General features: G+C 36.4%; 1 protein-coding gene across 3 annotated transcripts in view; it reads right to left on the bottom strand.

The window, feature by feature from the left end:
- unm_sa41569 (un-named sa41569) overlaps positions 1-22298 on the bottom strand; it is a 66903-nt gene that overhangs the window by 17829 nt on the left and 26776 nt on the right. For all 3 annotated transcript variants that reach the window (XR_015500685.1, XM_087269960.1, XM_087269961.1), the window contains exons 6-18: positions 22012-22168; positions 20643-20745; positions 18468-18593; positions 13820-13928; positions 13179-13295; positions 10779-10879; positions 7696-7782; positions 6961-7026; positions 5456-5569; positions 3214-3325; positions 2825-2868; positions 2532-2594; positions 1253-1372 (exon numbers count right to left, since the gene is read on the bottom strand). Coding sequence is in view for 2 of the 3 variants with exons in the window: in XM_087269960.1 (XP_087126086.1) it covers positions 1253-1372; positions 2532-2594; positions 2825-2868; positions 3214-3325; positions 5456-5569; positions 6961-7026; positions 7696-7782; positions 10779-10879; positions 13179-13295; positions 13820-13928; positions 18468-18593; positions 20643-20745; positions 22012-22168 (1319 nt within the window). In the remaining variant the exon portion in view is untranslated. The remainder of the gene's footprint in view (positions 1-1252; positions 1373-2531; positions 2595-2824; positions 2869-3213; positions 3326-5455; positions 5570-6960; positions 7027-7695; positions 7783-10778; positions 10880-13178; positions 13296-13819; positions 13929-18467; positions 18594-20642; positions 20746-22011; positions 22169-22298) is intronic.

Genomic DNA, 22298 nt, shown 5'->3' with positions numbered 1-22298 from the left:
TAGGCAAGTCATTGTATAACAGTGTTTTGTTCTGTTGACAATCGAAAATAAATATTGCTTAGGGGGCTAATAATATTGACCTTAAAATGAATTTTAAAAAAAATTAAAAACTGCTTTTATTCTAGCCGAAATAAAACAAATAAGACTTTCTCCAGAAGAAAAAATATTATAGGAAATACTGTGAAAAATTCCTGAATCTGTTCAACATAATTTTGAAAATATTTTAAAAAGAAAAAAAAAATTACAGGAGGGAGAATAATTTACATAAATTAAAAATTTTAATATATTTTAAGTTTTATAACAAAAGTATTATTATTTATTATTAATAAATTATTAATTATTATAAATTATTATTATTTGTGCACTTCCACATATTGCCAGCAGATGTCGGCGCTGCACAATCATGTAGCTCTACTTCACTGTACTGCTGATGTGTGAAACCAACTAAACTAAACTGCTAGATAAAACCAAACTTCAAGTCTCACCTTGTGACCTATTAGCAGTTAGTGCGTATAAATGCAAATGATTCAGCAGAATATTACTGACCATCCACAACATGTTAGTGACCAGAAAGACACTCCAAGCATTGAGGAGTGAAGTTTAACACACGCAATCAGATTTTATTACCAGTATGCATCTGCCTTTAACTAATGAACACACTTATGTGTTCAAATCTCCTCCGAATGTCACAGATCACTCATGGGCATTACAAAAACAATCAGCACATATCGCATCCAGCTCAAATTTAGCACCCTGGTTTTCTGTATCATTAAAGGGGTTTGGATGAGCTCCATCAAAACAGCACTCAAAGGCTGCAGGGCTTTAAACAGAGCTTTAAAAACTCCACTGGAGGGAAGGGAAAAAGTGAGAATGCATCTGGCTCCACTGTGGAAAATAAAGAGAGGCCTAAAACAGGGCCTAAGTACGGTGGCGGAGAGACTTTGATGCAGTGCAACTTAAGAAAACGCATGCAAATTGATCAATTCTATGTAGGGAAATCATATTAGCGACTAATGACTATTAAAGTACAACATTGTTTACAGTCAATTAAATGTTGCTACTGTTGTTTTGAAGTCATATTTGCATGCGATTGCACATGGAATAGTCAAAATAGCGTCTCACAAGTTGTCACAGTTCAAAAATGAACCAATGTTTTCTGAAGCTGCAGCGTGTTGAGTTTTCTCTGCCACCATAATAAAGACGTCAAGCCTGCTGATTGTGCAGAGACTTTAGTTTAGTTTAGTAAACAGACCTGATCCAGGACCAGTTTACTGTCCAGCTGATCGGGCTGCTTGCTGCGGTTGGGTTTGATGCAGCGGACGAAGTGAGGACTGGCAGCAAACATCTTCTCCATCAGAACCGCCAGAGAATGCTGGAGGACACAAGAACCCACACACTTTCAGCTTGCTGACCGTATGAAGACAACGAGGACATTAATAAACATACACCACAGTCACTGCGGTATTTCAGCATCACAGAAAGATTCCTGTCACAGAGTTTGAATTAATTTTGACAATTTTAGTTCATTTTCAGACTTTTAGACTTGAATTACGTTCCAAGAAAAATGTAGAAGTACATCCTCCCTGTTCTGTAGGCTTTGCTAAATTAGGCTAAATTACAATATTAATAAAAATGTCTATATATTTTAAGTGCTTTATTGTGAATTTCAATGTTGTACTGCAAAAACTAATGAGAAATTAAAAGAGTTTCTTTACTTTATAAAGGACAAACATTTTTTTTAAAGTTTGCAATTCTGCAATAGTTTAAGCAATCCTTCTTTTCAATACAATCTATGAATTATATCAATAAATGAGAATAAAACCATTAAAAATTGTTGCTTACTTTTGTTTTTGGAACAATGTGCTGCCATGCAAATTACAACAAGCAACTACTAACTGTTTGATTGGATGACAGGCTTTAAATTAGTTAAAATGCTATAAATGCTGCAAAAATAAATAAATAAAAATGTAATCAAAATAAGGTGGTGGTAGGGAGGGTTGTTGACGCGGGGCCCATCCGCTACGCCACTGACTCTAAGGTGATGATATATATATTTATTTTTCCTCTCAAATATATACATGCACATACATGTATTTTTACAGTATATAAAAATATTATGTAAATGCAAACTTTTATTCTGGATGCAGTTAATTGCTTTAAGTTAATTTAGTTTTAAGTTACACTAAATGAAAATGAGGAATATGTTCCCAGCAACAAGGTGAAATAAAATAAATATTAAATGAAATAAAAAATAAAATTAAAAAAATGCATTTTAAAAAAAGTGATTAATAAATAAAATAGAACAAATGGTTTCAGTTTTATTTATTAATAATAATCCTGGTCATTGTCATAAAACCAACTAAAACAATCAAACTATAATTTCAGCTCATAATGTGGTGAAATATGATCTTCTAGCTGATCTTCATGAGCATATTTAAGTGTATTGATTGGTTTATTTATGAAACACATTCAATAAACCGCATAAAACGGGTAAACAGATGTGTGTAAGCATGAAAGGAAGTATTATTTACCTTGAACTGTGCACCAACAGACTGCTTCCTGGTGGAGTTAAAGTTATCATCTGAAACTTGCAACTGAAATTAACGGATTAAAAATAAGTTCATAATGTGAAACTAGCAGTGACTACTTTCTGCAGTATTTGTTTCAGTTGACATGCAAGAATAATCTGGTGTGGTGCAGTTATATATTATCTGAGAATCCAACCTATCAAGGCATCAGAGAAATATCAAATATCAATTTGCTTCAATGGTTAGTGTTGAAGTGCATAGGAACTGTGTCAGAATAGAAATAGAAATCTTATTACCTTGGCTTTCCTTGGCATTAGAGTGCCCGTTCTGGAGATTGTGGCTAAATGGGGAATAAATAAATAGAAACAAACATTAAAAGCACAAAAATTAACAAACGAACATTAGGAATTATAAATCAACTAGGACTCCACATACTATAAACAGAAAAATATATTTATTTAAAAATTATACAACAGTTCTGTCTGGTTCTCGAATCTGATTGGCTGATAGCTGTGTGATATTCTGCAATATCAGCAATCGTACAGCCACTTCACCCTTGTGTATTACTCCGCCCACATAGAGTGACAGCAGATTAATAAACTGACTTTCATATCTAGAATTTGGTTTGCAGGTTTGTTTGTAAGCAGTTTACGCATCTCCATAATGAAATGAGGGAAACTGAGACCTGCGAATAAAACGCTGAGGAGAGGAGTGACGCTGTTAATGAAGAGCTCGCGAATGCTGGCTGGAATCGTGTCTCTATTTTTCTCCAGAAAACCACTCGCATTATATTGCACCTGAAACAGATTTAAAAAAAACTATTTAAGCAGCAATAAAACACACAATATGGAAAAAAAACAATAATAATACACCATCCATGAGGTGGGAGATTTGACCAAAATTCTATTTCACTGTATGAGGAATTTTATTTCACAGCAATGTTAATGTAATATATATATATATATATTACATACACAAGCTTAAACATACATGGCCTGCTGTGCTTTTGTATTAAGTTTAAGGACTTGAACTTTGATGTATGCAGACTGTTTTTGTCTCTACTGTTAAAGCCGCAACAGGGAAATGAAAGTCGAAAATTTTTTTGGTTTGTTTTTCTATTTTGTGTTGATAGATGAAGTATAAATAAAAAGTTCACCTCAGATTGCTGAGCTGATTTATTCAGCACTTACTCTTTACTAACTGCTTTATGAAGCTCTGTGGTTCAGAGTGTGTATAAAATTAGAAATGTCATGTGATTTCAGTAAAAGGGTTTTGTAATGCCATGCAATGTTTTCAAAATGCAATGGTTCTCCACTAGGGGGCGATCTGTGTAATGCGACCTCTGGTGGACAGTAGCAGACTCCTAAATGAGATGCAGATTCAGAGTTCCACAAGGTTTTTAATTAACAAATAATATATATACCCCGCTTGTAACACAGTAAAAGAGGAAGAGAGAAAGTTCACACGCTTGTTGTTAAAGTTACTGGTGACTCGAACAAGCATAGATGGTTCAAGCAGCAGCTCCAGCTCTAGCGATGAAGAAATGATTATTGTTCACAAGAGTAATAAGCAGCTAAACGTTCATATCGCCTCTGCGCATCTTCTTCAATGTGCGCTCGCATTGACAGTTTTGTGCTTGAGCGCCTCCAAATGCTGTTAACTGTAACTTCAGCAGCTCCGTGCACGTGAACAAAAGTGCCAATCTGATTGGTGGAGAAGATTTTAACGCGGAACGTCAAATAAAAAAAACAAGCATGAGGCGTTTTTTTTTAAATGCTGCTTTTGCGCCTGGCGTTTTGCGCGTTTATGTGCACGATCACATTGACGCCCTTTATTTAGTCATGAGGCATTAAACGCCGACGGAAAACACAAGCAAAAAACGTCTCGGTGTGCACAGGCCTTAAGACCAAGCTTAAATATATGCAGCAATGTGCTGAAGATTAGCAATCATTTAGGTTTGTGTCATTTTCATGTCTATGTTTAAATGTGACTATTGTAGATGCACATATTGCGGTATAGATGCTGAAACTATATATTTTTCAACCACTAATTTATATTTAATGTTAAACATAATAACATAAGCTAAGTGTATCTGAATAACTTTCAAATAAACATTTGCAGTATGTTTGAAAAGCCCATTTTTATGCATGTTTTCAAGCAGTTTTAATTGCATTTACAGTTTTGCCCAGCAGGTGTCGCTAGCATGAGATGATTCAAACTCTTCGAAAAAGTGATTGATTTTACAAACTGGTTCAGTTGTTTTCAAAAGCTCTGTTTCTCTCTTCACTATCATGCACACTTTTTTAACGTTATGATGTACACAACCTTATAATGAGGTTTTATTAGATAATGTTAAAGCATTTACTACCATAAACAAACAGTGAACAGTACATTTATTACAGTATTTGATTATGTTAATTAATAAAAATACAGTTGTTCATTGTTAGTTCATGTTAACTCACGGTGTGCATTACCTGATGTTGACGAGCATGAATTTGGATGTTAATAATGCTGCATTAGTAAATGTTAAGCTATGATTAGTAAATGCTATACAAGTATTGCTCATAATTAGTTCATGTTTTTAAATACATTACCTAATGAAACCTTATTGTAAAGCGTGACCTATTACAGCCGACATAAACAAATGTATACTGTCAGCCATATGGGATTATATTAGTAATTATATACTTTTAGGAAAGATATGAGAGCTGTAACACTTTTGTACTCTTTAGGTACAATGATGTACACTTTAGAAACTAATATGCGCCTTTTAGCTACAAATATGGATGATTTTGAAAACTTCCCACCTCCATGACGGCTCTCATACCTTTATTTCTAAGAGAGTACAATTACTTCATTATTATCCAGCATTACAAAAAGACAGATCACAGTCTTTGTTGATGCTGTAATGATGATGATAGACTCACCTTCCCAGCGTAGTGCACAACAGTGAACAGAGGAGTGTGATTTCGCACCACTTCGAAGTTTGGAGCCGATTTAAACTTGCTGTTTAACTTGTCAACAAAATCTCGATCAGTGGCCTGTGGGTGCAGAAATGACCGTCGCATAAAACCTTTTATAAACTGTGGCTGTTACTGTGGTATAAAAGCAGCCACAGTACTTCTCAAATATACATATACAGTTGAAGTCAGAATAATTAGCCTCCCTGTTTATCTTCTTCCCTAATTTCTGTTTAACGCAGAGATTTTTTAACACATTTTTAAACATAATAGATTTAATAACTCATCTCTAATAACTAATTTGTTTTATCTTTGGCATGATGACAGTAAATAATGTTTGACTAGATATTTTTCAAGACACTTTTATACACTACATTAAAGTGACATTTAAAGGCTCAACTAGGTTAATTAGGGTGACTAGGCAGGTTAGGGTAACTAAGCAAGTTATTGTATAACGATGGTTTGTTCTGTAGACTATCGAAAAAATAGCTTAAAGGGGCTAATTATTTTGTCCCTTTAAAATGGTGTTTAAAAAATTAAAAAACTGCTTTTATTAAAGCCGAAATAAAACAAATAAGTCTTTCTCCAGAAGAAAAAAATATTATCAGACATACTGTGAAAATTTCCTTGCTCTGGTAAACATCATTTTTGGGGGGGGGGGGGGGGATAATTCTGCCTTAACTGTATATAGGATGAACGTGCACAGAGTATATCAAATAGACGGCTGTAAAAATGCACTTATATGCATTCTATAAATAAACAGCAACAAAAAGCAGAGATTGCAAGTTTTATTCAATGCATTTGCAAAGAAATAAACATGTTTTATAGAGCAAAAAAAAAAATACAATAAAATAATTTCACTGATAAATATATATATATATATATATATATATATATATATATATATATATATATATATATATATATAAATAAAGACTTGCTATAGAGCGCAATTTTGCAAAAGAAATTCAAATAAAATGATTAATATAATTAGAAAGACAAAATAATCATTAATAATATTTTTTTACAGTCTCTGATATGTAAAATAGATTGAAATAATTACACTTTTAGATGTCCAGATACATCCAATATGACTTAAATGAGAACTGTTAGAGGATTACCACAAGAAAAAAAAACTCTAATTTGTAAAACAAACAAACAAACAAACAAACAAACAAACAAACAAACACCCTACAATTAATAAATAAATAATCCCCCCCTCTTATTTATAGAAATTAAAATACTCTATTTGTACTAGATTTGAATTCCACTTTTAGTTTAAAACCTGCCAAAGACATTATTATTATTATATTTCTGTTCTTAAACTTATTTATTAAGCACTCATTTTTATCCAAGTATGGAAAAAAGAAGCACTTCAACTCATCAGAGAGCAGTATATAATGCTATGACAAGTCTAAGCTATTGAAAACATTTTAATGCACACTGGATGTGTCAGGTTTTAGCTCACATACCTGAGGAAAGGCACTTTGTTCATCCAGCAGTGAGAGAATCCCAATGGGCTTCATGAGAAACAGGTCCTGCAAGAGAAATAAATCTGAGTGAATGAGTGAGTGAGAGTGAGTGAGCAAGTCAGGTGTGTGAATGAGCGGGTGAGCAAATTAGTGAGTGAGTGAGCGAGTCAGCCAGCTGTGTGAATGAGCGGGTGAGCAAATTAGTGAGTGAGCAAATGAGTGGGGCAAATGAGCAAGCAAAAAAAAAACCGAGGTATGTATTGAACCGTGGGCTAACTGTATTGTTGCATCGCTAGTATATACGATTAATATCCCACTCTGGGCACAGCTGTATATACAACAGGTTAGGATCCACTAGTCTACAAAAAACACAGAGCTGTTTTCAGAGCTGAATGTTTGGGTTGAACATGTCCTACATTAAATCTGCAGCTTTTAAAACGGGCAGCCATAATCACAGGGCAGAGTTCATATTTACAGAGCAGATCGACCCAGGAATGAAAACAAGCTGAATGTAAAGAGCCCGGTTTCCTCCAAACGCTCATGGAGGGAATCTGAAAGCAGCTCCAGTGTCCTGCTCCGTCAGCACTTCCTGAGTTCGGGATTTACCACACGACCGTCTGCCAAACGCAGAGCGCGAGCAGATTTGGAGACAGAAAGAAGGAAAAAGAGGGAAAATAGCTGGAGGGAAACCACCATAAATAGGGGTGAAAACTGTAGTCTTGACTGCAGACGCACCAGTATGGGTTTGTTGTCCTTGTAGGTTATGGTCTCCCACGTGATTCCTTCCTCTTTATATTCCTTCTGCTCCATCAGAAAAATGTGCTGAAGGGAAACAACATGGAAAAATGGGATCATAGGAAATGTAAAGTGGTCTTTAAATGGTTTCTAACATCAGCTGCTTGCTTTTCAATACACAATAGGCTTTAAAACTTATCGTGAAATACACTTTTGCTAAGTTATATGAACATATATTTATATTTGACAATTTATTGACAGAGTTAGAGGTAGTCCAAAGTGCAAAAGCATATTTAAACATACATTAAAAATGAAAGCATGTTAGAGCTCGTGTGTATAATAGTTACCATCCAAATATGCAAATTAGAATTATGCGCAAAACTGGAATATCGCATATAACATTTATAATTCATCCGATGAGTCAAAGGCCTCGTTTACACTGTCAAGTCATTCATTCATTCATTTTCTTGTCGGCTTAGTCCCTTTATTAATCCGGGTCGCCACAGCGGAATGAACTTTTTTACGCAGCGGATGCCCTTCTAGCCGCAACCCATCTCTGGGAAACATTCACACAACGGACAATTTAGCCTACCCAATTCACCTGTACCGCATATCTTTGGACTGTGGGGGAAACCGGAGCACCCGGAGGAAACCCACACTAACGCAGGGAGAACTTGCAAACTCCACACAGAAACACCAACTGAGCCGAGGTTCGTACCAGCGACCTTCTTGCTGTGAGGCGACAGCACTACCTACTGCGCCACTGCCTCGCCCCCACTGTGCCCAATTCCAATTTGTTGCCTGTATTAGATTTTTTTTTGCCCATTCGTTTACACGTTCTTTTAATTGTGACCCATAACCGATTCATGCGTTTACACTTGCACGATGTTGTAAATTGTTTGGCATGCGTAAAGGCGCGTTCAAGCATCTGCACCATACTAGCCACGTTGGAAGAAATAGTTCTGCTTTCAGCTCTGCGAAATATCAGAAGTTCGTCCAGCTTGAAAATGATTTTGAGGCGGAGGAGGAAGGAAAGGGCCGTCATCGCAGCTTTCACCTACGGTTTAAATATGACGTCCTCCACCATTCAGAGGAATTTGTAGGTACGTGAGAGATCTCAGGTCTGGTGGGAGCAAATCGTGGTGACTCACCACTTTCCTCCTCCATATTTCTTCTGTTGTTGTTGTTGTTTACCGCGTTGGCGTCTCCACACATGCTCTTCCTTCTATGTCATTAAACCGTGGGGAAGTATCACAATGTCGCAAGTTTAATGATGTACAAAGCGAAATGCCTCAATAAATCCGATGTGCCTGTTTACATGATAGTCACATGGTCACATACAGTTGAAGTCAAAATTATTAGCCCCCTTGAATTATTAGCCCGCTGTTTATTTTTTCACCAATTTCTGTTTAACGGAGGGAAGATTTCTTCAACACATTTCTAATCATAGTAGTTTTAATAACTAATTTCTAATAACTGATTTATTTTATCTTTGATGACTGTAAATAATATTTGACTAGATATTTTTCAAGACACTTCTATACAGCTTAAAGTAACATATAAAGGCTAAACTAGGTTAATTAGGTTAACTAGGCAGGTTAGGGTAATTAGGCAAGTCATTGTATAACGATGGTTTGTTCTGTTGACTGTTGAAAAAAAAAAAGCTTAAAGGGGCTAATAATTTTGACCTTAAAATGGGTTTAAAAAATTGAAAACTGCTTTTATTCTAGCCAAAATAAAACAAACAAGACTTTCTCCAGAAGAAAAAAATATTATTAGACATACTGTGAAAATTTCCTTGCTTTGTTGAACATCATTTGGAAAATATTTAAAAAAGAAAAAAAATTCAAAGGGTGGCAAATAATTCTGACTTCAACTTTATCCGATTTATATCGGAATGATTTTTTTACATATGATGGAGGCCCGAAACTGATCTCTGAATATCCACATGCATGCATTTTTTCCGTGTTGACACTGTCATAGGCCAAATCCTCTCTGTGTCACATATGAGCAAAAATTCCAAACCGGGTCACATTTAACTGGCAGTGTAAACGGGGCTGAAGAGAACAAAGCCATCACTTCCTGATAAACTGCCATTAAACTCCAAGAAAAGAAAATTGGAGTTTGTTGCAGTAGATGTGCCTTTTTCTTATAAAATAAATAACTTTGACTGACATGAAAAAAAGAAGTGTGCTGCGCTTTTTATGTCGCTAGGCAACCAGTCATCTCTATTGCCAGACTGACTTGCTTCTAGACCTGCTGCTTTTTAATAATATTGTGATATACAGGATTTGTCACACAGCTCCAGATAACTTGAAACAGCAACCACTAGTGCTGCTGTGCTGATGGTCGTGGGGAGTGGAGAACATGTGTCTGATTCCAGCGACGCTCCAGGGACAGACGAGTCTTCATTGAGGCCATCTTCCAGCATAAACCACGGCGAATGAAGTTCTGCACAAGACTTTTGGCCAGCGGAGAAATTAAAATGGTCGTGCCCAACTGAGTCTGGTTCTCTCAAGGTTTTTTTTCTTCACTCTCATCAGGTGAAGTTTTTTTTCCCTCTCCGCTGTCGCCACTGCCTCGCATGGTTCAGGATTGGTAGAGCTACGCATCGATGAATTTGCTCTTCAGTGTTTGAACTCTCAGTAATGATTAAATCACACTGAACAGAGCTAAACTGAACTGAACTGAACTTAAACACTAAAACCTGAACCACACTGTTCCAGTTACTGAACCACACTGTTCCAGTTACTATGACCATTTATGTGAAGCTGCTTTGACACAATCTACATTGTAAAAGCGCTATACAAATAAAGCTGAATTGAATTGAATTGAATTGAACTAGTCTCTTCCCCATGTTTAAAAGTCTCTCGACTGCGCTTTTTCTGCTGACTTTGTTTTCATCTGCAGATGCAAATGTTTTGAGAACGCAAAATGCTTGCAGCATTAGAAAACCATTCAAAAAAGTACAGAGTAGAAGCAACTCTGAAAGTACTTAAAGGCAAGTAAATAGTGTGCAAATTACATTTTTGAGTGAACTATCCCTTTAATATGAATCTCATGATACACTATGAGGGACTTACGTGGTTGAAGAAATACTGGAGCTGTTCATTAGCCAGATTAATGCAGAGCTGCTCAAATCGGTTTACAGCAAAGTTTTCAAAGCCAAAGATGTCGAGGATTCCTAGAAACAGAACAAACTTAAATATCCCAAAAAACTTCCCAAAATATATTCATTTAAAATCAAAATTTATTAAATTTCATCATCAAATTAATTATACTTATTTAAAAGAATTAAAATATTACTGTCAATTATTATTATTAACTAATAGAGTAATACAGCACGTCTCTCTTTACTGCACATTTAATTACACTCATCGGCCACTTTATTAGGTACACCTGTCCAACTCGTTAATGCTCGTTCATTAACATTTTTAAATAGCAAATCACATGGCAGCAACTCAATGCATTTCAGCATGTAGACATGGTCGAGACGATCTGCTGCAGTACAAATCAGTGAATCATCTCAGACTGGTTTCTTGAACATGACAATGAGTTCAATGTACTCAAATGGCCTCCACAGCCACCAGATCTCAATCCAGTAGAGCACCTTTGTGATGTGTTGGAACAGGAGAGCCACATCATGGATGTGCAGCCAACAAATCTGCAGCAACTGTGTGATGCTGTCATGTCAATATGGAGCAAAATCTCTGAGGAATATTTCCAGTATCTTGTTGAATCTATGCCATGAAGGATTAAGGCAAAATGGGGTCAAACGCAGTACTAGTAAGATGTACCTAATAAAGTGGCTGGAGAGTACATAAATAAATAAATATATTCAGAACTCTACTGAAAGTATCATTGTAATCGGGACTGCGACATAACCCTAATTAGACAGTATAAACCACTGTTCACATTATAAAAATAACATCATAATATATATAGATAGATAGATAGATAGATAGATAGATAGATAGATAGATAGATAGATAGATAGATAGATAGATAGATAGATCATTTGAGGTATTAAAGAGCCCATATTATGGGTTTTTGAAAATGCCCCTCCATGTAGTGTGTAACACAGCTCATAGTGCTTCAAACGAGTCGCCTTGATACCGATTCATTAGGTGTTTCGCCATGACGTATGAACGAAACCAAGTTATTCACGTGCACGCGCAAACCCGGGAGATTTCAAACCTGAGGCCCCGCCCTCTGACGCAGTAACCCAGACACACACACACACCCACAAACACACACACACAAACATGCCGGTCGATTGAAGTCACACTGCAGATGGATATATTGAGTCTCTACCCAAAGATGAAACCTCAGCATTATAGCCAAGCAGTTGGAAACTTCTGCAAACTACATGCTACAAAGAATACTTCATCAGCGTTTGTTAAAGTAAGGATCAGTAAAGAGTAACTTACTAATGGACGTCAGGATGAGTTTCTTCCTCCATTTCTCAAACGTAAGTACGTGCGATTAAAGTTGCCTCGTTGACTCTAGCTTGCAAATGTATTTAGTTGTGATTTGTTACTTGTAACCGCGTGTACTGTATCAGGTTAACTGGCTATATTCTCTTATCGCGTGCAAAGTCACGTTAAAAACGCGACGCGTGCTGTTTGTTTACGGAGCTCCGTGGTAGAGGTCTGCATTCCCGCGGCTGTCCCCGCGCCAGATTTCTGCGGCGCGGGAATAAATTTTCGAATCAATTGCGGGAGCGGTCGGTAACAGGTTTAATTTGGGACGGGAGAGGGCTGTCTAGCAATATCGTGGATATTGCTATGCGAATGAGACAGAGCTTTGCCTGCCTGTGTGTCTGCTTGGCGCTTGTGTGTATGTGTTAGTGCGCGCGTATGAGAGAGAGAGAGAGAGAGAGAGAGAGAGAGAGAGAGAGCTCTGTCTGGCTGTCTCTGGACTGTTTAGCTGGGTGATTTTCGGTTATGTTCTCCCCCGCTCTTTAGCGGGATCGGGCGCGGCGGGCAGAAAACGGGGCGGTTCGGGCACCGGGACAAGAAATTCTAAATATAAGCGGGAGCGGTCGGGTTCAGGCTAAAACCTGGCGGGTGCAGGCGGAAGCGGGAGCGTTGTCGTCCGGAGGTGTGTGTGTGTGTTTTTGTGTGTGTGTGGCAGCTAAAATCCACGCCTACACTATCGAGCGTGTATGAACTGTGATTACTTTTATATTGCTGATTAGCTATTGGGCATTTCATTCTCTGACTGAAGGCAGTCGACCAATCGCAGCAGACTGTCATCGGTCCAATCAGCACAGATTAGCTTCGCGCTAAGGAGGGGTTTGGGAACAAATGAATCACTGGACGATTCATACAGGAGTCGCTGGGATAATTAGGTAACAATAATTGCAGATTATAAGACCATGAAAGTGTTTTTTGACTTTGCATGCATATTAGACTGTTGTTGGAGACCCTTACAACCAAGATATGACCCTATTTCATGTATAATATGGGCTCTTTAATTACCTATTTCGTTGAGTTCCACATCAAAGTCTACTTTTGGAGCGAGCTGTTCGTTGATTTTACTGACGATCCACCCAAACACTCGACCGTAGGCCACTTTAGCGATGGAGTCCCTGGCATCTGAAACAATCATGACAAACAAAATGGTGTTCATCCTGTAAGTGTGATTATGGAGTCAGACGTATGTCAATAGTCGATTATTATCAAGACAGTGAACATGCACAAAACTGATATTATGGTACTGTGAATATTGATGTATTTTAGAGATACTTCGAGAGTGCTTTTAAAGAATACGTACTTTGTATTTGCAGCGGTGTTCATAACAGTGTCAAAAGGTTGGACACCAAGTATGCTACTGTTCATTTAAAAACCTCTTAAACATTGTTTACATTTTTAAAAGAAAGAATTAAGAAAATAAGTACAGTATTTTAAATTCAATTAAAAGCATTCTATATCAAATTTTATATATAAAGTAGGGATACTCATATTGATCGTTTAACCGTTAACCGAAAGGATTCTTTTGTAAAGAGAGCATTTTATTATGTATTGTGATATTCAGCAATCAATGACAATGAGAACATTTGATTTGGTGGTCTAGAGTGAACACCCAGCAGCAGAGGGAGTGTGTGGAGTGTATGTGGTACCCTCGGCCTGCTGCTGGTTGTGGAGTCTTTGAATGGCTTCTCCTCGAGTCATTGACGTGGTGCAGGTCAGACTCTTCAGCAGGTCTTCTTCCTGGACGCCAAACTGACCCTGAAACAGAAACAAACACACGGTGACTCTGTTGTGTCACACACACACACACACACACACACACACACACACACACACACACACACACACACACACACACATACACAAAACATACATTTGCTTGTTTTGAACCAAAATAAAAACATGATAGCAATATCATGTCCAATTATTAAATTACAATTTATTACGATTACGATTTATTAAATAAATGTGATATGAAAGGTTATTTTTTATTCAGTATTGTTATTATTATTATTATTTATTATTATTAGTAGTAGTAGTATTAATAGTAGGTGTATACAGTATATTGATATATAATTGCAGAATTATATATTACCACATCAAGAGTTTCTAAATAAAGTCTAGTAACTTTAATAATGTGCAAATATCAAACTCTAAATTAGCTATCATTTAAATAAATGTGATCTAGTTTTTTATTTGTATTCAATTTTATTATTCTCATAATTATTCTTATTATAAATAATAATAATATTAATAGAAATAATAATAATAATAATAATAGTAATAATAATTATAATAAATAATAATAATAATGATGAATTAATAATAACAATAATAAATAATAATAATAATAATAATAATAATAATAATAATTAGGGCTGCACAATATATCGTTTGATCAATATTGCAATGTATCCGCATGTAGTCACATCACGGGATCAGATTGTTTATTAAACATTAAAAGATAAAGCTATTGTTAAATATGATTATTTTTAAATCATTTACACGATGATGAGCATGTTATTTTATGCTTGGTTGTTCAATTTCTATAACTGAACTCCAGCAAAGCACTGTTTATTTGACTTTTATTTGTGTTCTGTCGTATTTATAAATGCTTTTAGTTTAACCTAATTATTGCAAAGTCACTGCATAGAAAAAGACGTGATCTTCCCAATCTATCTAAATCAAGGGTGCTCAAACTTTACCAAATTGTGCACCCTTACTTGCTCACAAAACATGCATATGCTCCAGATGCTAGGATCCTTATTCTTTATTTTGATTATTATGAGACCCAAAAAAGACTGCATTTAAATCATGTTGTGTAACACAAAGCAGAGTGGAAGTAAGCAATAAACTGTGCTTAAAAAAACAAAACAAAAGGGAGAAAACAAAGAACAAAAAAGAACAATGACCAGCCAAATGTGACCAAGACGTAAATGTCATGCAGGAAAGGTCAAGCTAATTTGTGCGTTTAGATACTGGGGGCTGTTTGTGGACACACACACACACACGGCACAAAGTAAAACAAAGACCATTAGATGTAATTTTCCCAATCTGCTCTAAATTAAAGTTCACTGCAAAAAGAAATATTTTCTTACTTTAATTTTTATAGTTCAAAATTTTTTTTTTTACTTGTAGATTAATCCTACACATGTAACGATCGCAGAGAGATCACCTTTACGTCATTCAAATCACATGTATGAAAGCATTTAGGCCTTTCTGTAAAATATAATGATGACGGAAGAAGTTGTGGTGGGTTATTCGGGATGTGCTGGGTTTCTTAGGTTAATAAAGGTGTCTTCTGTCACGACTTGTTTCGCCTGCATTAATGTATTCAGTGTAAGCTGCAGCATTAATCATTAAAAGATCAGGATCTCAACACCCACGCAACCTAAACTATAAATGATGGTGATTTGCATACGTTTCTTAATCCTTCAAATCACTGTTTGAAAAACACAAAAATCAAGAAAGATTGAGTGTTTAGTCTTTTGAGTTAGTTATGAAGTTACAAACTTTATAGAGAACACTTTATAGTTACGATAAAACCACTGATGTTAATGGTAAAGATTAAAATCACCGTCATATGCGTTTAACTTGGGCTCAAAAATGAAAGTTGTCAGCAGCAATTACATTATTTAAACAATAGGTGGCGACAAGCAGCCACCCATAACTAAAAAACCATCATGTGATCCTAACCGTGAAATTTGTGATCCATTACACCACTAGTCCAAATAGCAAAAGCTTTTAAAATAAAGAAGCATTTTCTAGACGAGTAAAAAAAATATTGTCCCATTTTCAGAAATTAAGTGAGTGTTCCCTTAAAGCAAAAATAAAGCTAAATAATCTGCCAAACATCAAGCAAAATAACCAGATTTTAAAACGCAAAAAGGATTATTTTCGCCTTTTTATTTACATTTTTTTACATATAAATTTTCTTATATTTGGCCTAATTTAACTCAATTTTGACTTTTTCAGAAAACAAGACGATATGTTTTGCTCGTCTAAAAAGTGCTTCTTGCTTTAAGGATTTTCAGATATTTGCATTAAAGCACTTTAGCAGTGTACATTAGATAAATGGAAATGAAAAGTCCTAAAAGGAAATAACTGGCCCATACGTGCAGGACAGGAGCTCATTGAGGCTAAACATAGGCACTCTTGGCCTTTTCAGTGCTTCTGTGCGTCTTATCGTAAAAGGCCAGATGTAAGCGGATCCACACCTCCTTTGGTTTGCCCTTAAAAGAGTTTCTTTGTGTGCGCACAGGTCATAATTCAGCTGATTAAACAGCCCGAGGTGACGCGAACATTCATCTGCTGACAAAACACGTACGCTTTCTACAGTCCTTCAGCTGCTGCTCGTGGGTGAAGATCAGTGTTGGGCACGTTCCTTTAAAAGAGTTATTACTTACTAATTAATTCTCACAAATAGTAACTGAGTCTCATAATTTTAAACATAACTAATTAACATGGAAAGTAACTGGTGCATTACTTTAAAGAAATCTAATATGTCAAATGGCTATAAAACATTGTACACTAATCTACACTCTTTTTGGGTGCTTTCACACTTGGTCCATTTGCCTGGACCGTACCCAAGTTTGATCGTCTCCCCCTGCCACCTCCTCGGTTGGTTTGTGTTCATACTGTCTGTTTTCCTTCTGAACCCCGGTACGCTTGCTGTTTTGTTTACGGCAGTTGCTAGGTGACGTCCGCACATCGCGGTCATTCTTCTTTCACTGAAGCTTTCGGTTTTGGACATACAGAAAGCGACTCGCGTCCATCTGCCGCAAACATATTATAAACATTCAGAACATCACGCAGTGTCTGCAGAAGCTGTTTTTGGAGGAGACAAGCAGACATCAATGTGTATCGTGTTTGCCCTGGCTCAATCCCGCGTGTGTCACCAAGGTACGAAACGTGACATACACAAACACGAACGAATGTTATGACAACGTTTGTTGTACAGTCGGCGGTTCACTTCCGTGATTTGGTATGATTGCATTCACATCACAAGTGAACCGTACCAGAGTTCGCATGAACCGTACCCCAGACCACCTCTTTCAGGTGGACTTGGGTACAGTTCACGGGTGCGCACCCGAATTCAGAAGACACGTTCACACTCGCCTAACGTACCATACTATGACGTCAAACGAACCCGGGTGCGGACCAAAAGTGCTAGTATGAAAGCACCCTTAATGTTGTTGTGCGACAATGTGAGACTATATATCTAAACTAGGGCTTAACATTAACACTCGCCAACCTGCTAAATGTAGATTTCAGCTATGGCGGGTTAGACAGTCACTCTCACTAGCCACTTTGGCTGTTTGAAAATAATTTTTAAATTGTGGATTTCTTAAAAGCAGGGTTCGACTATCAAGGCCTGTGCACACCAAGACGTTTTTTGCTCGCGTTTTCCGTCGACGTTTAACGCCTCGTGACTAATTAAAGGGCGTCAATATGATCGTGCACACTAACGCGCAAAAAAACCCAGCGTAAAAGCGTCATTTTAAAAAAAACGCCACATGCTTGGTTTTTTGTTTTGACGCGCCACGTTAAAACCTTCTCCACCGATCAGATCGGCACTTTTGTTCACGTGAACGGAGCTGCTGAAGTTACAGTAAACAGCACTTGGAGGCGCTCAAGCGCAAAACTGTCAATGCGAACGCACATTGAAGAAGATGCGCAGAGGCGATATGAACGTGAAGCTGCTTATTACTCTGGTGAACAATAATCATTTCTTCATCGCTAGAGCTGAAGCTGCTGCTTGAACCATCTATGCTTGTTCGAGTCACCAGTAACTTTAACAACAAGCGTGTGAACTTCCTCTCCTACTCTTCTTCTGTCAGAAGCTTAGTTGTGTAGCGCCATCTAACGTCAGAGAGTGATTTTGAATACTCCTCTGCTCAACACCAGTGAAAAATCGCTTGGGTTTGAATGCGGAAAAACATCTCGTAAAATGCTGACGGTAATCGCAAACGAAAAGCGTCCCAGTGTGTTGGAGCCTTAAGGATGCGTGCAAATGTGATCTTCGAATCGAGAAACAGCACCACTAACAAAAAAAAAAAAAAACTTTTTAACGAGAAACGCAGGCCAGACACATGCACTATATTCTTCACATCTACTGATTTCTTTTTTTACAAGCGATTCCACACATTGTACACTAAAAGCAGCATGGAAAAAAGGTGTTGTTATAAATAAGTTTCAGTGGTCGTGAGCTGTCACTTCTGCTAAGCTGGCTTGTGAACTGCTGGCAGAGTTGTCTTGTCAACAAACTCTAGTGAAAAGTGCAGCCAGGAAACTCACAGCAGTAGCTTTCAGCCATCCACGTGACGCTTCAGACACTTTCAGAGCGTCACTGTCGGTCGTCTCGAACGTGATGTTTCCCAGAGACAGAATGCCAGCGAGAATGGTCATCATGTCCACTTTCTCCTACAAATGACGTGTATATGCTTATTACTGCATAAAATACATGCAATACAACTGCAGGTTAACTGTTTATATACAACACCTCTAACTGCAAATGCTGTTAGTTACAAGTTAATTAAAGTTATTAGTAACTAACAAAGGTTATGGTAACTAATAGCCTTAACTTTTACGAACTTGATTGTAATGCAATAATGCAAAGCTGCTTGGAAACAATAATTATTGTAAAAAGGGCTATAAGAATAAACTTGAATGGAATGTTTAAGGGATAGTTCACACAAAAATGTATCATTTACTCACTATTTAGTCATTCTTAAGTGTTTCTGAACGTTTATGAGTTTCTAAACACAAAAGAAGATGTTTTGAAGAATGCTGAAAACCGATAACAATTGGTGTTCATAGTAGGAAAAAACAGTAACACTTCAGAATAATGATCCATTAGTTCATGTATTTACTAACATTAAGTATCAATAATAGGGCAGCACGGTGGCGCAGTGGGTAGCACAATTGCCTCACAGGCAAGAAGGTCACTGGTTCGAGCCCCGGCTGGGTCAGTTGGCGTGGGTTTCCTCCGGGTGTTTCCCCCACAAGTCCAAAGACATGCAGTACAGGTGAATTGGGTAAGCTAAATCGTCCGTAGTGTACTATTGTGTGTGAATGAGTGTGTATGGATGTGTCCCAGCTGGGAGGGCATCCGCTGCATAAAGAATAAGCTGGATATGTTGGTGGTTCATTCCACTGTGGTGACCCCAGATTAATAAAGGGACTAAGCCGGAAAGAAAATGAATAAATGGAGTATTAATAATCCTGTAAAGCATTAATTAATGATAGTTCAACATAACTAATGCATTATTAAAATCTAAAGTTGTACTGGTTGGCATTTGTTATTTAACTATAGGTGCTTTCACACCTAGACGATTGTTTTGAAAGCTTGCATGTTTGCCCTGTTAGCTCGGTTCGTTTGGCATATGTAAAACCAGCAATCTGTCTGAGACGACCTGAATGAGGTGGTCTCGAATCGATTGAAACGAACTCTGGAGAGGATCAATTGTAATGAGGAAGCTATATAAACCAAAGAACCAGGCTATATCGCAGTGTATTATGGATATATTATAACCATGTTTACAACTATATGATTGAGAATTATGAGTAGGGAAGGATGCCATCATTCTTACTGACAAATGTGCGTTTGATGTTAAATACGAAAGTGAAAGCATGCTGAAATATTCAACAGAGTGCCGTTTATCCGTTAGGAAAATTGACCGAAATTACTTAATTTTTCCATATTTTATCCTTATAATATGCTGTATTAGGCCTATTGTTTAGCTCATTTCTGCACTGACGCCTCGAAAGGAAGATCAACAATGATCTGCTTCATGATCTGACTGCAGTCTTGGTTCATCTAGTAATTCTCTCTATAAAGCCTATAATGTATGATTCTATGTTTTTTAAGCTCATAATAAACAATAAAAAGTTATTAAATGTCATTATCAGAAACTAAAATAACGACGTATGCCCAGCGGAATCTGTGGGAATCAACCCTGAAACTGTCCAATGTGAGGAGAGTTTACTTGCACGTGACTTGTTTTAACTATTTTGGTCCATTTAGAAACTTTGCCACAAGAACACCAAGAACAAAATGCAACATTGTAACAATTTTAATCCCCCTTTCAGAACAAAACAATCAAATGCAGATGAAAGCAGCCTTAAATAACTCAATAAAGTAACAAAGATGAACAAACACAGTAATAAATGTATTACTAATAGTTTGTTCATGTAAGTAAATACATTAACTAACATTAACTAATGGACCATTATATAACAGAGTCAGCGGAAAAACAAATACTAAGGATGTCAATGGTTACAGGTTTTTAGCATTCTTCAAAATATCTTCTTTTGTGTTCGACAAACTCAAACAGGTTTGGAAGAGGTAAACAGAGAGTAAATGATGAGAGAATTTTCATTTTTTAGATGAACTGTGCCTTTAAACGTCAATAATAGGAATGTAACATATACATTTTTAAAATTTTTCATATTAATTTATTTTTTTCTTACCTGCTCTTCGAATCCTACCATGTCCATGGCGTTACACACCTCTGCATATTTCACGCGCCACGTCTGCACTACGTCTTCTTGCCCAAACCTGCCATTCAAATACCTGACAACAACAAAAAACCGTGGAAGATCACAATGATGTTTAGCGGTCAAAATGACCAGCACTGGTTTACATGCAGTAAAAATATCAGAAAAAAATGGAAATGTTTCATTTTGTGGTAAAAAAAAAAAAAAAAAGACTACCAATCAGTATTCTTTTAGTGTCATTATCAAACCTTCATGTGTTTTTTAAAGTGAGAATTATTGTTTTTACATCTCAAGACAAAATTATTAGCTATAAAATATTAAACATAAAATATATAATAATTATCAAAGAATTTGCAATAATTTCATAAGTGATGCTAAATTCCCAGCACCAGGTCAATGCAAAGATGCTGTTCACTTGATTGAGGCATCGCAAATGACGCAATTCGTGCAAATTAAGCAGTGTGCGCATTAGACTCGTGTTTTTGGCTCTATACACCAACACACCATTACCAAAAATGTTAGAATTGTGTTGTCCTAATATTTTGAACCTGACAATATATATATGTATATTTAATTTCAACTTTCGACTGCGTTTTAGTAAACTGCATCATAAACCCAGAATAAAAATAAATAAATATATTAAAAAAACATAAAATATTTTAGATTATGCTGTAATTGCATTTAATAAAAAATCATATAATTATTCAATTGCACAAAACTAAAGACTAAAGCAGTTCTAGTGCACAAAAAAAAAAATCAATAAAATAAAAATAAACAAAAATGAAAAAATAAAAATTTCTATTAAACTATCCAAAAACCCTTAACCATGGAAAAATAAATGACAATAATAAATAAATAAATAAAAATAAATAAATAAATTTATTTATTTATTTATTTATTTATCAATCAATCAATCAATCAATCAATCAATTAATAAATGAATGAAAAATGAATAAATAAATGAATGAATAAATAAATAAATCAATCAATAAATGAACAAATAAATAAATGAATAAATTATTGAAAAAATAAATGAATAAAAAAATGAATAAATAAATAAATGAATAAATGAATTAATAAATGAACAAAACGCACAACCTTAAACACCTTCTAATGGGACTCTGCCAACATTTACAATCTCCTGACAACAATTACAGGAGAACATTTACACAATAAACACCAGAAACAAAGAAAAGATGACGTCCGTGCTGGAAATAGTTCTCATGCGACACACCTTCAAAAAAACTGCATTGACGAGATGCTAATCTAGGGTGCTCATCATAAACAACGCAGCTGATCCAGTTTCACGAGGGCAATGACATCCACATCACAGCTGACTCACCGGTACAGCGTCGGGTCCAGAAGGCCGTAAATTTCCTTATCCTCCAATGAAATTCCAGCCAACATGAGGTAGAAGATGTGGAAGTTCTGCTCCCCCTGGTCCTGGTGGACCACGCGAGATTTCTCCAGCAGGTACTCATTGATTTTGGCTCCTTTAACTATAAACAAAACAAAAATCCAGGTCAACGTTCAATCGATTCCATAGATTTATGGGTCAAGACACACACCCAGTGGGAGCTGCCAGGTTTATGGTGATGTATTCGAGTGTTATCTCTTCAGTCTGCCATA

The sequence above is a fragment of the Danio rerio genome, chromosome 10, assembly GCF_052040795.2.
Source record: "Danio rerio strain M-AB ecotype USA chromosome 10, GRCz13ab, whole genome shotgun sequence".
Classification (NCBI taxonomy): Eukaryota; Metazoa; Chordata; class Actinopteri; order Cypriniformes; family Danionidae; genus Danio; species Danio rerio.
The sequence above is the reverse complement of the archived record's forward strand: the minus strand, read 5'-3'. Positions and strand labels throughout refer to the sequence as shown.